At 52.7% G+C, this 15,814-nt stretch overlaps 1 protein-coding gene across 4 annotated transcripts in view; it reads right to left on the bottom strand.

Annotated features, from left to right (window-relative positions):
- The window catches only part of ctdp1 (CTD (carboxy-terminal domain, RNA polymerase II, polypeptide A) phosphatase, subunit 1), a 313,359-nt gene that overhangs the window by 255,036 nt on the left and 42,509 nt on the right, over positions 1-15,814 (bottom strand). For all 4 annotated transcript variants that reach the window (XR_015756956.1, XM_043688614.2, XM_043688613.2 and 1 more), the window contains exons 4-5: positions 6,382-6,510; positions 3,149-3,299 (exon numbers count right to left, since the gene is read on the bottom strand). Coding sequence is in view for 3 of the 4 variants with exons in the window: in XM_043688614.2 (XP_043544549.1) it covers positions 3,149-3,299; positions 6,382-6,510 (280 nt within the window). In the remaining variant the exon portion in view is untranslated. The remainder of the gene's footprint in view (positions 1-3,148; positions 3,300-6,381; positions 6,511-15,814) is intronic.

Here is a 15,814-nt window from a genome sequence, read left to right as displayed (position 1 = left end):
GCACAGGTGACATTACCACTATGTCAGCATCTTGCCCAAGTAACACAGCAGTGTAACATCTCGATGCTATCAACTCTACCATGATTCCTACATGAAGTGCATCCACTGGCTTTGTGCATCAGCAAGAGTGGCCCAGCTTAATTACTTGCTTGGGTTATTTCAAGCAAGCCGACATTGCTTAAAGTGTAATTGTATTGTAGTGGCACCCTAACCCTTCCCCACTATTTGTGGTCCATAGAGCAGTGAGTATTGACCTTAGTGTCTTCCGCTGACCACCACAAATACACATCATCTATAGTCTGTGAATGGTGGCAATTCTGTTCCCACTCAGCAGAAGGTTTGCAAAACACTCTTGATGTCTAATTCTGCACAAAAGAACCATGGCCTGTCCCTGAATGATGCATAAATATCAAGCCACACCGACAGCCAAAATATTCCAGCTCCCCTACATAAGCAAATATTCAGTAATATGATGAACATTTCCTACATTAGCAGGCAGCGTTCTCAAAAGGCCACCAGTGACGACGAGGTCCAACACTAGTTCAGCTGCATCAGCCATTTACAAACTAGAGGCAGTCCCCGAATTGCAAATGAGTTCCATTCTGGAATCCGTTCATAACTCCGAGCACAATCAAAAGCTCTGTACAATTGCATATATGTCAGGTCTTTAAAAATTAAAAGCATTTATGGAATGGCATTCATTAAGTACGAGATTACAAGGTGGAAGTTCGTAAACTGACGACCCCCTCTATTGCAATAAAGGTTGCAAGGGGTCCTGATAGAGGTACAGGAGATTTTAACGGGCAAAGATAGGACAGATAGAAACATCAGCAGAGGCATCAATAAACAGGGGATATAAATTTAAAGCAAGAAGGTGACAGATTCCTCCAAGCTCCCTGGCCCTGTCACCAAACATTTTGTTGCTTATGCCCATCCGTCTTCTTTCAAAATTACCCATCACAGTCCTCTACGGAATCCACAGCTGAACTCACATCCAACTGCTTGCAATCAAAGATGGTGTCTTATTTCAATGGATTTGAAACATTAATGCTTCCTTAGCTTGTTGTATGTACTATATTGCAAACGTCTCAAGTACAAACATAACCATAGTCAATGCAAGTAAACGTGTGATCAATTCAGCTGAGAAAAGGGAGTGTGCCATGAAACTGTTTGTCTTATATTGAAGTGTGCTGTATTACTCAGAAGGTTGGGAACCGTTGCTCTACAACATAAGCAGCGTCAGACTTGGCTGTGAATGTGGAATCAATTTATGGAAGAGCTTCAATGTCACTTTCTTCCTGCTGGTCCTCAACTGCCTGGGAAGGATGGATTTCTTGTCCCTTTTCCCATTCAGGTGCCCAAAAATAAGGGGAAAGTAGGAGGTGCATGGGATGTGAGGAAGAAGAACATTAGGAATAAAGATGGCAACATCCTCAATATTTTCGGCATGACCACTGCAACAATCCCTCCAATAACTCAGTGCCATCTCCCCAGTAGGGTTTTGATTATAAAAGTGTGCTTCTCCAGCCCAACCAGCTGGCTCCTGCTACTTCCACTTGTCTGCCATTTAATCCACAAGAGGCAGCAAGTGTGTTAGTGACCATGGTGATTCCTGTTTGGGTGATGGAGCAGTCAAGGTCGCAAGATGGTCGTGTCTCTAAGTGATGAAATGTGGGTGTGAGACTTGCAATGCTGCAGAGATGAGGGGACAATGAAGCAATTAAATATCATGGACAAGGCCAGACTGACAAGAGATTGTTGGGAAGCAGCTGTGAGCTGAAAATGTGTTGCTGGAAAAGCGCAGCAGGTCAGGCAGCCTCCAAGGAGCAGGAGAATCGACTTTTCGGGCATGAGCCCTTCTTCAGGAAGAAGGGCTCTTTCCTGAAGAAGGGCTCATGCCCGAAACGTCGATTCTCCTGCTCCTAGGATGCTGCCTGACCTGCTGCGCTTTTCCAGCAACAAATTTTCAGCTCTGATCTCCAGCATCTGCAGTCCTCACTTTCTCCGGGAAGCAGCTGTGGCAATTTCAATGATTGAAACTAGTGGTGAAGCTTTTAAACGTCCTGCAACATCACATCAAGATCCTCAGCATTCAGCTAAGGCACTTGCCTCGTGCTCCTTGTTAGCATGTGATACAAGGTGCTCCTGGCCCAGAGCATTCCTCCTTTACCAAGTTCTGAAAGACCACAAAATAAAACCTAGGTGCGAGCAGTCTCCATGGTCTGCTATTTCTTGTTGTCTTGCAAAGCTCAGCAAGATGGCAGCACCTTCACTCACCACAATACAATTCTACTTCAAGCAATGCAGGTTAGCTTTAAGTACCCAAGGAAATAACAAGCCAGGCCCCTCTTGCTGATTCAGAAAGCCAATGAGTGCATCTCATGTCGAAATCATGTAATGAGCTGACAGCATCAAGACGTTACACTCCCTATGTTACTTCAAGTGGCATAGTGGTAATGTCACTCGGCTAATAATCTTGGGGACGCCACAGCAGCTGGTAGAATTTGAATTCGATCAATAAATCTGGTATATAAAGCAATACTCAGTACAGGTGACCATAAAACTATCGCTGATCATTCTGAAAACCTATTGGTTCACTCATGTTCTTCAAGGAAGGAAATGTGTCATCTTTACCACCTGGTCTACATGTAACTCCAGACCCAAAGTAATGTGGTTGATTCTTAACTGCCTTCTGAGATGCAGCAGGAAGCTGCTCAGTTGCATTCAGCTACGTATGGGCCCACATCCCCTGAGGAAAAAAACCTTAATGGCGCGGAATACTCCAGCATGGGCAATCCAAATGCCTGTGTACTGCAGCTTTACAATTTAACTCCTCACGAGTACCTCTTGCAGTTCAAAGAACTACCACAACACAGACTACAGTGACCCTTCAAAGAGAAGGAACGTTTTTTAAGCAACAAGGTGAACAGCAATAGTGTCCCACCATAAATAAAACAATGCTCCAAGGCAAAAAGGTGGCATTCCCTCTGCCATCTCTTGCCACACTCTCCCTGTTTGCAGACTTTATAAGACACAAAGTCCCTGAAAGGATTCAAGATGCACAACAGGCCACTTTCCATCATAACTGACTTCAGTATTGCATCCCACGTTTTAAAACCATTTCTCCAGCCACTTCCCTCCCACCTACCTGCAATTGTGTGCGCGTAGAGCCTACTGCCAAAGGTGAACACGTGCAACTCGTACAGTTTTGCTATTTTTTCCAGAAACTCTTTACAGTGAGGTCGTAGTCGAGTGTGTAGCATTGGCTCTCCCCGCCCCAGTTGGAAATGGAATATTCCCTGCAGGTGATTGTAAAAAACACAGAAGCACCATAAATCCATGTAACCGAACTGCAATGAACTAACAGCATCACAATTAATTTCAGATTATACATAAATTGCAGCCAGTTAATTATTGATGCTTTCACCAGGTGGCCTTCGCTATTTCAAGGAGACGTGTATCAGAAATATTTGGCAAATATGAAAGATCAAAAAACACGCTGAAATAACAATTTACATACAAATCAGCTGAACAAATACCAAAAATTGTTCACTAATAGAATAGGGACGTATACGTGAAGCAATGAATTTTGGTGCAATGAGTCTAAGGACCTCCTGTACCACAAAAGCTCTTGGTAGACATGGCAGTTCCACATTATCCAAAACTACTATATTACGCAATAAGCAATATATTGCAATGCTTCTCGAGATTGCCTCGTGACATCCTATTCATTATTGCACAGGTGAAGGAATATATAACAGATTTACTGTTTTTAAATGCATGTTAAGGTGAAGGTCAACAACACAAACTTTACTTATACAGCATATTTGAAACATCCTAAGGTCTTCGCAGCAGTCAGCTAAAATGTGAGATCAAAGCACTTGAGACGACCAGACATATGGGCAGACTTTAAGGAGTGGTTTAGAAGAAAAGACAGAGGTAAAATGTTGGAAAGCATTACTGGGGGTAACTGAAAATATAGACATCAGTGGTTGAGTAATTGGTGCGCCAGGGTTTAAATGAATACCAGAAAACGACACGTCAGAGAAAAATGCAGGTGCATTACTAACAGTTGCTGTGTTTGAAGTGCAGGAGGTCGCAGATTGCAAGCAAGGTGAAAAAAAAACACAGGAGGTGAGGCTTCCATAGTTCGGAGGTCATGAGAAAGATGAGTTCAAATAAGAGATTGAGAGACAGATCTTAATTGTAACAGAAGACAGACAAGGAAGGCACTTTGCTGCGTACACAATTACAGTATCAATGCATTAAACAACAGAAAGGTGTAATGGTAGATTAGTCGTAAGTTAGAGACAGACAAAAAAATGACAGAAACAAATTTAAATGTTAGCTTGTATCCTGTCCATGAGGATGACAGGAAGTGACTTCCACACATGAAGCCTTGGATATGGTGAACCTTCTATTCGAGATAACAAGAAACAGACAGATCGAGAAGGGCAGATGGTGAACAATAATTGGAGGCATCAAAGGAAAGGGATGATAGCAGTCGCCGTCAAGAAAAGAACTAAACAATTTTCAGTGTTCCATAGAATTTAGTCAAGCATGCAATGATTAGACTGAGAGAGATCCAGAGGGCACACAATCTCAGGAAGTTAATGAATGCCGGAGATGAATCATTTGCAAGACATTAGATAGGGTTATGTCATGAATGGTACAAGTCGGAGATAGGAAGGAACAGTCGAAATGAGAACAGAAGCCTGGGTTAAACGGAAAAAGCTGGAGGTTAAACCATCAGCAGCACAGAGGGGTTGTGATTCATAAGGAGATTAGATACACCTTACAATTTAGCTAATGTAATCTGATTGGCTCTGTACAATTCTGAGCGATCTGTTTTGAAAAGTAACAACCTCAATGACGAATGATTCATGAAAGTGCTTGACAGTAATGTTCAGGAACAAATCAACCAACAAGGTCACCAGTCAAACTGAAAATTATGTTTTCAGTTAATATTTAGGTCAAAACCTTCAAGATCATTTAAGAATTAACAGTAAATTCCTTAACTTTAAACCAAACAATATAAAGGTAAGAAAGTTGTTGATGGGTGAGGACAGACACAACAAAATGAAGACAGTTACCAGAAAAGCAGGGTAGACTGAAGTGAAGTCAAAGGAAAACTTAATGGCAAATATCTAGAGGACACTGAGTTAGTTGCTATCAGAGCAAGAGATCTTCCAGAGTTGTTGTCCCAAATTCTATAGCAGAGAATCCAAAATAATTTAAATGAGGTATGAAATATATGTCCTTTAAAACTGTAGAAGACAATGGATAAGTGGAGAACCTTTCTTGAGTTAAGATCAGGAGAATTGAAGTTGGTACAGCAAAGACTTTTCATATGTAGCAAAGCAAGTGATTAGATCATCAGAATAGAGAGAGAGAGAGATGTGAGAATTCAGCAGAGATCAATTCAATGTCCATGAGCTGAAACATTGGGAGGCCAAGTTAAGAAAAAAAAGGACGAGAAATGTTGATTAGTCTTTTTTCTAAAATTAAGCTTCACTGCTGCAACGGCAGATTTATGAGGAGATATCAATCACTGATTGTTGTTGGCTGGACACAATACAAGTTTATTGAAAGGCCAGGTTGAACAGACAGAAATTTATGAGGCACTGCAGTGCTACGAATTAAGCTGTGAAGTAAACCCAAAAGGAGAAGAAAGAATAGGCTACACCACATTCCCTGACAGCTCCTCAGTGGAACATGCAGAAGGGTTAGAAGAGTAAAGCAGGAAAGAGTAGCAAGGCAATGCCGGACGGCCATTCCTTTCAGCTGATTTGTGTGGCTGATGGGGTCAGATTGGGCTACATAATGTGTTCTGCCTCGTGACATTGTGGAAGAAGAAAGGAGGGAGGGACTGGTCAGAGAAGCCCAGTGGTAGTGAAGTGCAAACTGTACAACATATTGGTCTGGAAACAAAGCAAAAGATTAGGTTAGGTAAATTACGAGGTCTGGCTGGTAATCCCAAACAGTCCCACAAGTGTCAGGTCATGCAACAAATTAAATCTCTCAATCACGGGATGGAGAAACACTGCTGAATAAGCAAGACTGCAGTTACACAGGAGTGAAGACCTCTGCAAAGAGATAAAGAGTTGATTTAATTTGATATTAGCTCCAACTCTCCTCTTTTAAAAATAAATCTTCAAATCTCTTTTCACCAAGCCTTTGATCGACCATTATAAATACCACTTCACATGGTTCAGTTTTGTTTGAGAACAATCCTCCAAATATGTACATGTAGGTCATAGTTAATGACCATCAGAGAAAATGGGATGTGTTGTAACTTCTTGCAAGAATAAGCTTCAACCAAACAGCGCCATCTCCAGAGCAAAGGCATTGCTTGGCTAGAGATTATTACCAGCACCTCACCTTATTGGACATCTTTTGGCACAACTGCTCCGTTGTATGGATTAAAGTCTGATCCAGATCCACCATCAAAACTAATTTCCGATTTTTGTGTAACCACTGTTGATCCTCTCGACCCAACTGTTCAGCTTGCTGTGAGAAGCAGAGATTGGGGTGTAGTGGGGCGTAAAAAGAAAGAGAATAGAAGTAAATCTTTAAAATTCCATACCATTACATAGAGTTGCCCAGCGCAGAAAACAGGCCTTTTGTTCAACAGGCCAATTCCAGACAATATCGTCCAGGTGAGCTTCCTTCCACTCTATTAGCATATTATTCAATTCCTTTCTCTCTCTTGTGCCTTTAAATACATTTAACCTGATTATCTGAACCTTGGTGACAGCTTCCACATTCTCACCACTCTCAGCATAAAGAAGCTTCTTCTGAACTGGATATTGGTTTAATTACTGACCACCTCATATTACTGGACCTTAGACTCGCAAAAAGCAGAAATACCTCTCTAAGTCTCACATATCAAATATCTTCCTTGTTTTGAAGACATTAATCACATCGTCACAATCTCTCTTCAAGAGAGAACAAGCATGAGCCTATTCAGACTCTACAGACAGTTGTCCCCCTCAGCCGTGTCAGAATGAACACCCTGGGTTCACACCTTCTTGTTATTAGGATAACAAAGTCTACAGCACAGTCAAAGGCCTTTCAACCCATTAGGTCTGCGCCAGTTTCTACACTTCTCACTTCAATCAGGAAGCATGACCTCGATGAATTTGCCAGAATCACGAGCTTGATTATGATTCACGTATCTAGGGCTACTGCTTTGATTAACAGCTACTTTACTGAAGGCTCCCACATGTAAAATAGATAGATTACTAATAAGCAGGAATACAATATCAAAATCCACTTGTAAATTTTAGTTAACAATGAATTTTGAAGGGATAACAGCAGGTCAAAATGGAGGAAATGAAATTTTAAAAATAGCCATTCAGGCCTCAAGTATCTTCTATGGTTTAACTAGAACATGGCTAATCTTCATCCAAATGCCACAATCCTTCAATAATCTTGCTCAGGCAGATTGTGGCAATATTACTAGACTAATAGACTAAAGGCCCAGGCTGATACACGAGGGACAAAGTTTCAAATCCTATCAAAGCAGCTGGTGGAATTTAAATTCAATTAAGTACTAATGAAGTCTGGTATTATCATCTAAAGTCAATAATGGTGTCCATAAAGCTAGCATGAATTGTTCTGAAAAAAAAACACCATCTGATTCACTAACCTTCGGCAAGGAAGAAAATTTGCCATCTTACCTGGTCTGATGTAAACGTAAATCCAAACCCACAGCAAGGTGGATGATTCTTAGCTGCCCTCTGAAATGAGTCGCTAAGTTGTCAAGGGGCCATTAGGAGATGGCAACAAATGTTAGCGTTGCCAGTCATGCCCATGATCCATAAAACAATAGAAAAATTTATCCATGGATCTCAGCTTTTGAAGTTTCAGCTCACTCGGCCTGAGTGTGAAAAACGTCTGTCCCGATTTCACTCCTCAGGCAACCTAATGTGAAGTTTTAAAACATACTAGCTTGTTTTGGATGCTACATCACAGGAAGTACCTGCACCTAACCACATCAAAATTTTAATACTGCAAACTCGATTACATCACCCCTCAACCTTTGTACTTCAAAGGTATACAACCCAGGTTCTGTATGTGGCCCTCAAACCGCAACTCCTTCAGTTTAGATAACACTGCAGTCAATCTACACGGCAGCACTCTCTAAGACACAGTGTATATTGTTCCCGAGATGCATACACAGAATTGAATTCTAATACTTTAAAGACATACTCCAACCAAAGCAATAGATCCAAGCAATTGTCCACGGAAAGTAATTAATGTACAAATACAAATATAAAAGAATACAAAGTTCTCAAAGAGCATTTCTAAAAGTATGAACAAAATATTCCACAATTTTTAAAAGGATACAAGACGTTCAACTGAATGTAAGGAGTGGAGGAGGGAAACCAGCTGGGGAGGGGAGGGCGGAGAGAGGGGAGGGGGGAGAGAGAGGGGAGGGGGGAGAGAGAGGGGAGGGGGGAGAGAGAGGGGAGGGGGGAGAGAGAGGGGAGGGGGGAGAGAGAGGGGAGGGGGGAGAGAGAGGGGAGGGGGGAGAGAGAGGGGAGGGGGGAGAGAGAGGGGAGGGGGGAGAGAGAGGGGAGGGGGGAGAGAGAGGGGAGGGGGGAGAGAGAGGGGAGGGGGGAGAGAGAGGGGAGGGGGGAGAGAGAGGGGAGGGGGGAGAGAGGGGAGGGGGGTGGGGGGGTGAGAGGGGAGGGGGTGAGAGGGGAGGGGGGTGACAGGGGAGGGGGGTGAGAGGGAGTGGGGGAGAGGGAGTGGCAAGCGGGAGGTGGGAAAGCGGGAGGTGGGAGAGAGAGGGAGGTGGGAGAGAGAGGGAGGTGGGAGAGAGAGGGAGGTGGGAGAGAGAGGGAGGTGGGAGAGAGAGGGAGGTGGGAGAGAGAGGGAGGTGGGAGAGAGAGGGAGGTGGGAGAGAGAGGGAGGTGGGAGAGAGAGGGAGGTGGGAGAGAGAGGGAGGTGGGAGAGAGAGGGAGGTGGGAGAGAGAGGGAGGTGGGAGAGAGAGGGAGGTGGGAGAGAGAGGGAGGTGGGAGAGAGAGGGAGGTGGGAGAGAGAGGGAGGTGGGAGAGAGAGGGAGGTGGGAGAGAGAGGGAGGTGGGCGAGAGAGGGAGGTGGGAGAGAGAGGGAGGTGGGAGAGAGAGGGAGGTGGGAGAGAGAGGGAGGTGGGAGAGAGAGGGAGGTGGGAGAGAGAGGGAGGTGGGAGAGAGAGGGAGGTGGGAGAGAGAGGGAGGTGGGAGAGAGAGGGAGGTGGGAGAGAGAGGGAGGTGGGAGAGAGAGGGAGGTGGGAGAGAGGGAGGTGGGAGAGAGGGAGGGCAAAGAGGGAGGTGGGAAAGAGGGATGGAGGAAAGGTGAAGAAGAGATGGGAGAAAGATGGAGGGGGTGGAGGGAGAGAGAGAGGATGGAAGGAGGGAGGGAGAAGAGGGAGGGGGGAAGGGGAGGGGGGAAATGGGGAAGTGGGGGGAAGAGGTTGGGGAACGAGGTTGAGGGGGGAGAGAGGGGAGGGGGAGAGAGGGGAGGGGGAGAGAGGGGAGGGGGAGAGAGGGGAGGGGGAGAGAGGGGAGGGGGAGAGAGGGGAGGGGGTGAGAGGGGAGGGGGTGAGAGGGGAGGGGTGAGAGGGGAGGGGTGAGAGGGGAGGGGTGAGAGGGGAGGGGTGAGAGGGGAGGGGGTGGGAGGGAGTGGGAGAGGGGGAGTGGGAGAGAGGGGGAAAGTGGGGTGAAGAGGGATGGAGGAAAGAGGGATGGAGGAAAGAGGGATGGAGGAAAGAGGGATGGAGGAAAGAGGGATGGAGGAAAGAGGGATGGAGGAAAGGTGAAGAAGAGACGGGAGAAAGAGGGAGGGGGTAGAGCGAGGGGGGGTAGAGCGAGGGGGGGTAGAGCGAGGGGGGGTAGAGGGAGGGGGGTAGAGGGAGGGGGGTAGAGGGAGGGGGGTAGAGGGAGGGGGGTAGAGGGAGGGGGGTAGAGGGAGGGGGGTAGAGGGAGGGGGGTAGAAGGAGGGTGGTAGAGGGTGGGGGGTAGAGGGAGGGAGGGGGTAGAGGGAGGGAGGGGGTAGAGGGAAGGGGGTAGAGGGAGGGAGGGGGTAGAGGGAGGGGGGTAGAGGGAGGGGGGTAGAGGGAGGGGGGTAGAGGGAGGGGGTAGAGGGAGGGGGGAATGAGAGAGGGGAAGGAGAGAGGGGAAGGAGAGAGGGGGAAGGAGAGAGGGGGAAGGAGAGAAGGGGAAGGAGAGAAGGGGAAGGAGAGAAGGGGAAGGAGAGAAGGGGAAGGAGAGAAGGGAAGGAGAGAAGGGGAAGGAGAGAAGGGAAGGAGAGAGGGGAGAAGAGGGAAGGGGAGAAAGAGGGAAGGGGAGAAAGAGGGAAGGGGAGAAAGAGGGAAGGGGAGAAAGAGGGAAGGGGAGAAAGAGGGAAGGGAGAAAGAGGGAGGAGAGAGGGAGGAGAGAAGAGGAGGGGAGAAGAGGAGGGGAGAAAGAGGGAGGGGAGAAAGAGGGAGGGGAGAAAGAGGGAGGGGAGAAAGAGGGAGGGGAGAAAGAGGGAGGGGAGAAAGAGGGAGGGGAGAAAGAGGGAGGGGAGAAGAGGGAGGGGAGAAAGAGGGAGGGGAGAAAGAGGGAGGGGAGAAAGAGGGAGGGGAGAAGAGGGAGGGGGAGAGGGGGAGTGGGAGAAAGAGGGAGGGGGAGAGGGGGAGTGGGAGAAAGAGGGAGGGGGAGAGGGGGAGTGGGAGAGCGGGAGTGGGAGAGCGGGAGTGGGAGAGCGGGAGTGGGAGAGCGGGAGTGGGAGAGCGGGAGTGGGAGAGAGGGGAAAGAGGGAGGGGGGAAAGAGGGAGGGGGGAAAGAGGGAGGGGGGAAAGAGGGAGGGGGGGAAAGAGGGAGGGGGGAAAGAGGGAGGGGGGGAAAGAGGGAGGGGGAAAAGAGGGAGGGGGGAAAAGAGGGGAGGGGGGAAAAGAGGGGAGGGGGGAAAAGAGGGGAGGGGGGAAAAGAGGGGAGGGGGGAAAAGAGGGAGGGGAAAAAGAGGGAGGGGGGAAAGAGGGATGGAGGAAAGGTGAAGAAGAGATGAGAGAAAGAGGGAGGGGGATAGAGGGAGGGGATGAGGGAGGGGGGATGAGGGACAGGGGAAGAGGGAGAAGGGGGGGAAGAGGGGGGAAAGTGGGAGGGATGGGGAAGAGTTGGGGGACGAGGTTGAGGAAGGAAAGAGGGAAGGGGTGAGAGGGAGCGGGGAAGAGAGAGAGGGGGAGAGAGGAGGGGGGTGGGAGGAGAGGGGGAGAGAGGGGGGAAAAGAGTGGCCGGGGGGGGGGGGGGGAAAGAGTGGCGGGGGGGGGGGAGAAAGAGTGGTGGGGGGGGGGAAAGAGTGGTGGGGGGGGGAAAAGAGTGGTGGGGGGGGGAAAAGAGTGGTGGGGGGGGGAATGAGTGGCGGGGGGGAAAAGAGTGGCGGGGGGGAAAAGAGTGGCGGGGGGGAAAAGAGTGGCGGGGGGAAAAGAGTGGCGGGGGGAAAAGAGTGGCGGGGGGAAAAGAGTGGCGGGGGGGGGAATAGAGTGGCGGGGGGGGAATAGAGTGGCGGGGGGGGAATAGAGTGGCGGGGGGGGAATAGAGTGGCGGGGGGGGAATAGAGTGGCAGGGGGGGAATAGAGTGGCGGGGGGGGAATAGAGTGGCGGGGGGGGAATAGAGTGGCGGGGGGGGAATAGAGTGGCGGGGGGGGGAATAGAGTGGCGGGGGGGAAAAGAGTGGCGAGGGGGAAAAGAGTGGCGGGGGGGAAAAGAGTGGCGGGGGGAAAAGAGTGGCGGGGGGAAAAGAGTGGCGGGGGGGGAATAGAGTGGCGGGGGGGGAATAGAGTGGCGGGGGGGGGAATAGAGTGGCGGGGGGGGAATAGAGTGGCAGGGGGGGAATAGAGTGGCGGGGGGGAATAGAGTGGCGGGGGGGGAATAGAGTGGCGGGGGGGGAATAGAGTGGCGGGGGGGGAATAGAGTGGCGGGGGGGGAATAGAGTGGCGGGGGGGGAATAGAGTGGCGGGGGGGAAAAGAGTGGCGAGGGGGAAAAGAGTGGCGGGGGGGAAAAGAGTGGCGGGGGGGAAAAGAGTGGCGGGGGGGAAAAGAGTGGCGGGGGGGGAAAAGAGTGGCGGGGGGGAAAAGAGTGGCGGGGGGAAGAGTGGGGGCGGAAGAATGGGGGGGAAGAGTGGAGGGAGAAAGAGTGGGGGGGGAAGAGTGGGGGGGGGGAAAGAGTGGGGGGGGAAGAGTGGGGGGGGAAGAGTGGGGGGGAAAGAGTGGGGGGGGAAAGAGTGGGGGGGGAAAGAGTGGGGGGGGGAAAGAGTGGGGGGGAAAAGAGTGGGGGGGGAAGAGTGGGGGGGGGAAGAGTGGGGGGAAGAAGAGTGGGGGGGAGAAGAGTGGGGGGGGAGAAGAGTGGGGGGGGAGAAGAGTGGGGGGGGAGAAGAGTGGGGGGGGAGAAGAGTGGGGGGGGGGGAAGAGTGGGGGGGGGAAAAGAGTGGGCGGGGGGGAAGAGTGGGCGGGGGGGAAGAGTGGGGGGGGAAGAGTGGGGGGGGGGGAAGAGTGGGGGGGGGGAAGAGTGGGGGGGGGAGAGTGGGGGGGGAAGAGTGGGGGGGGAAAGAGTGGGGGGGAAGAGTGGGGGGGGGAAGAGTGGGGGGGGGAAGAGTGGGGGGGGGAAGAGTGGGGGGGAAAGAGTGGGGGGGGAAAGAGTGGGGGGGGAAAGAGTGGGGGGGGAAAGAGTGGGGGGGGGAAAGAGTGGGGGGGGGAAAGAGTGGGGGGGGGAAAGAGTGGGGGGGGGAAAGAGTGGGGGGGGGAAAGAGTGGGGGGGGGAAAGAGTGGGGGGGGAAGAGTGGGGGGGGGGAAGAGTGGGGGGGGGAAGAGTGGGGGGGGGAAGAGTGGGGGGGGAAGAGTGGGGGGGGAAGAGTGGGGGGGGGGAAGAGTGGGGGGGAAGAGTGGGGGGGGAAGAGTGGGGGGGGGGGGAAGAGTGGGGGGGGGGAAGAGTGGGGGGGGAAGAGGGGAGGGGGAAGAGTGGGGGGGGGGAAAGAGTGGGGGGGGAAGAGAGGGGGGGAAGAGTGGGGGGGAAGAGTGGGGGGGGGGGAAGAGTGGGGGGGGGAGAGTGGGGGGGGGAAGAGTGGGGGGGAAGAGTGGGGGGGGAAGAGTGGGGGGGGGAAGAGTGGGGGGGGAAGAGTGGGGGGGGAAGAGTGGGGGGGGAAGAGTGGGGGGGGAAGAGTGGGGGGGGGAAGAGTGGGGGGGGAAGAGTGGGGGGGGGGAAGAGTGGGGGGGGGAAGAGTGGGGGGGGGAAGAGTGGGGGGGGGAAGAGTGGGGGGGGGAAGAGTGGGGGGGGGAAGAGTGGGGGGGGGAGAGTGGGGGGGGGGAAGAGTGGGGGGGGGAAGAGTGGGGGGGGGAAGAGTGGGGGGGGGAAGAGTGGAGGGGGGGAAGAGTGGGGGGGGGAAGAGTGGGGGGGGGAAGAGTGGGGGGGAAGAGTGGGGGGGGAAGAGTGGGGGGGGGAAGAGTGGGGGGGGAAGAGTGGGGGGGGAAGAGTGGGGGGGGAAGAGTGGGGGGGAAGAGTGGGGGGGGAAGAGTGGGGGGGGAAGAGTGGGGGGGGGAAGAGTGGGGGGGGGGAAGAGTGGGGGGGGGAAGAGTGGGGGGGGGAAGAGTGGGGGGGGGAAGAGTGGGGGGGGGAAGAGTGGGGGGGGGAAGAGTGGGGGGGGGAAGAGTGGGGGGGGAAGAGTGGGGGGGGGAAGAGTGGGGGGGGAAGAGTGGGGGGGGAAGAGTGGGGGGGAAGAGTGGGGGGGGAAGAGTGGGGGGGGAAGTGGGGGGGGAAGAGTGGGGGGGAAGAGTGGGGGGGAAGAGTGGGGGGGAAGAGTGGGGGGGGAAAGAGTGGGGGGGGAAAGAGTGGGGGGGGAAAGAGTGGGGGGGGGAAGAGTGGGGGGGCAAGAGTGGGGGGGGAAGAGTGAGGGGGGGAAGAGTGGGGGGGGAAGAGTGGGGGGGGAAGAGTGGGGGGGGGGAGAGTGGGGGGGGAAGAGTGGGGGGGGAAGAGTGGGGGGGGGAAGAGTGGGGGGGGGAAGAGTGGGGGGGGGGAAGAGTGGGGGGGGGAAGAGTGGGGGGGGGAAGAGTGGGGGGGGGAAGAGTGGGGGGGGGAAGAGTGGGGGGGGGGAAGAGTGGGGGGGGAAGAGTGGGGGGGGAAGAGTGGGGGGGGGAAGAGTGGGGGGGGAAAGAGTGGGGGGGAAAGAGTGGGGGGGGAAAGAGTGGGGGGGGAAAGAGTGGGGGGGGAAAAGAGTGGGGGGGGAAAGAGTGGGGGGGGGAAAGAGTGGGGGGGGACAGTGTGGGGGGGGGAGAAGTGTGGGGGGGGAAGTGTGGGGGGGGGGAAGTGTGGGGGGGGGAAGTTGGAGGGGGGGAAAGAGGGAGGGGGAAAAGAGGGAGGGGGAAAAGAGGGAGGGAAAAGATGGGAGAGGGAGGGGGGGCAACAGAGGGAAGGGGAGAACAGAGAAAGCGGGGATCGGAGAAACCCAGGGAACGAAGAAACCTGTGGAACAGAGAAGTGGGGGGGGGGATAGAGAAAATGGGAAACAGAGAAAGGGGGAACAGTGAAAGGGGGAAAAGATAAACGGGGGGGAAAACAGATAAACGGGAGGGAACAGATAAACCCAGAGAACGGAGAAATGGGAGAACGGAGAAAGTGGGGGAGAACGGAGAAAGTGGGGGGGAACGGAGAAGGGGGGGGGGGGGAATGGAGAAAGGAGAAACAGGCGAACAGAGAAACGGGGGGAACGGAGTAACGGGGGCAACGGAGTAACGGGGGCAACGGAGTAACGGGGGGGAACGGAGTAACGGGGGGAACGGAGTAACGGGGGGAACGGAGTAACGGGGGGGAACGGAGAAACGGGGGGGAACGGAGAAACGGGGGGGAACGGAGAAACGGGGGGGAACGGAGAAACGGGGGGGAACGGAGAAATGGGGGAACGGAGAAACGGGGGAACGGAGAAACGGGGGGGGACGGAGAAACGGGGGGGGGGGAGAAACGGGGGGGGGGGACGGAGAAACGGGGTGAACGGAGTAATGGAGAAAAGGGGGGAACGGAGAAACGGGGTGAACGGAGTAACGGAGAAAAGGGGGGGGGGGACGGAGAAACGGGGTGAACGGAGTAACGGGGGGAACGGAGAAACGGGGGGGGGGAACGGAGAAACGGGGGAGAACGGAGAAACGGGGGAGAACGGAGAAACGGGGGAGAACAGAGAAACGGGGGGAGAACAGAGAAACGGGGGGAACAGAGAAACGGGGGGAACAGAGAAACGGGGGAACAGAGAAACGGGGGAACAGAGAAACGGGGGGACTACAGAGAAACGGGGGGGACTACAGAGAAACGGGGGGGCAACAGAGAAACGGGGGGGAACGGGGGGGCAACAGAGAAACGGGGGGGGGCAACAGAGAAACGGGGGGGGCAACAGAGAAACGGGGGGGGCAACAGAGAAACGGGGGGGGGCAACAGAGAAACGGGGGGGGCAACAGAGAAAGGGAGAGACAGCGAGCAACATACAGCAAGCCAAGCAAAGGAAAATGCAAAAAGTGACATTGAAACAGAGCGAGCAAGTGACAGGCAGTGAATGACAGCAAATGAGAAAGTAAGCAAAGGACAGCAAGCAAGCCAAAAACAGAGAGAGAGAGAAAACATGATCAATTGAGGGTTATAAAGAGCTATAGAGAGCACGAAGAGAGAGGCAGGACAAGAGAAAGTGCGGGGAACCAAGGGAGAGTGGTGTTTTCAAAATCATGAGAAGGCTGCAAAGAGTAGATAGCGTAAAGCCGTTTCTGTGAAAGAACCAAGAACAAGATGGCATTGATGTACATGATGTGA

Source organism: Chiloscyllium plagiosum, unplaced genomic scaffold, assembly GCF_037043375.1.
Source record: "Chiloscyllium plagiosum isolate Xiang-an unplaced genomic scaffold, Cpla_swu_hap1 HiC_scaffold_4, whole genome shotgun sequence".
NCBI classification, from domain to species: Eukaryota; Metazoa; Chordata; class Chondrichthyes; order Orectolobiformes; family Hemiscylliidae; genus Chiloscyllium; species Chiloscyllium plagiosum.
This window is presented reverse-complemented; position numbering and strand designations above follow the sequence as displayed.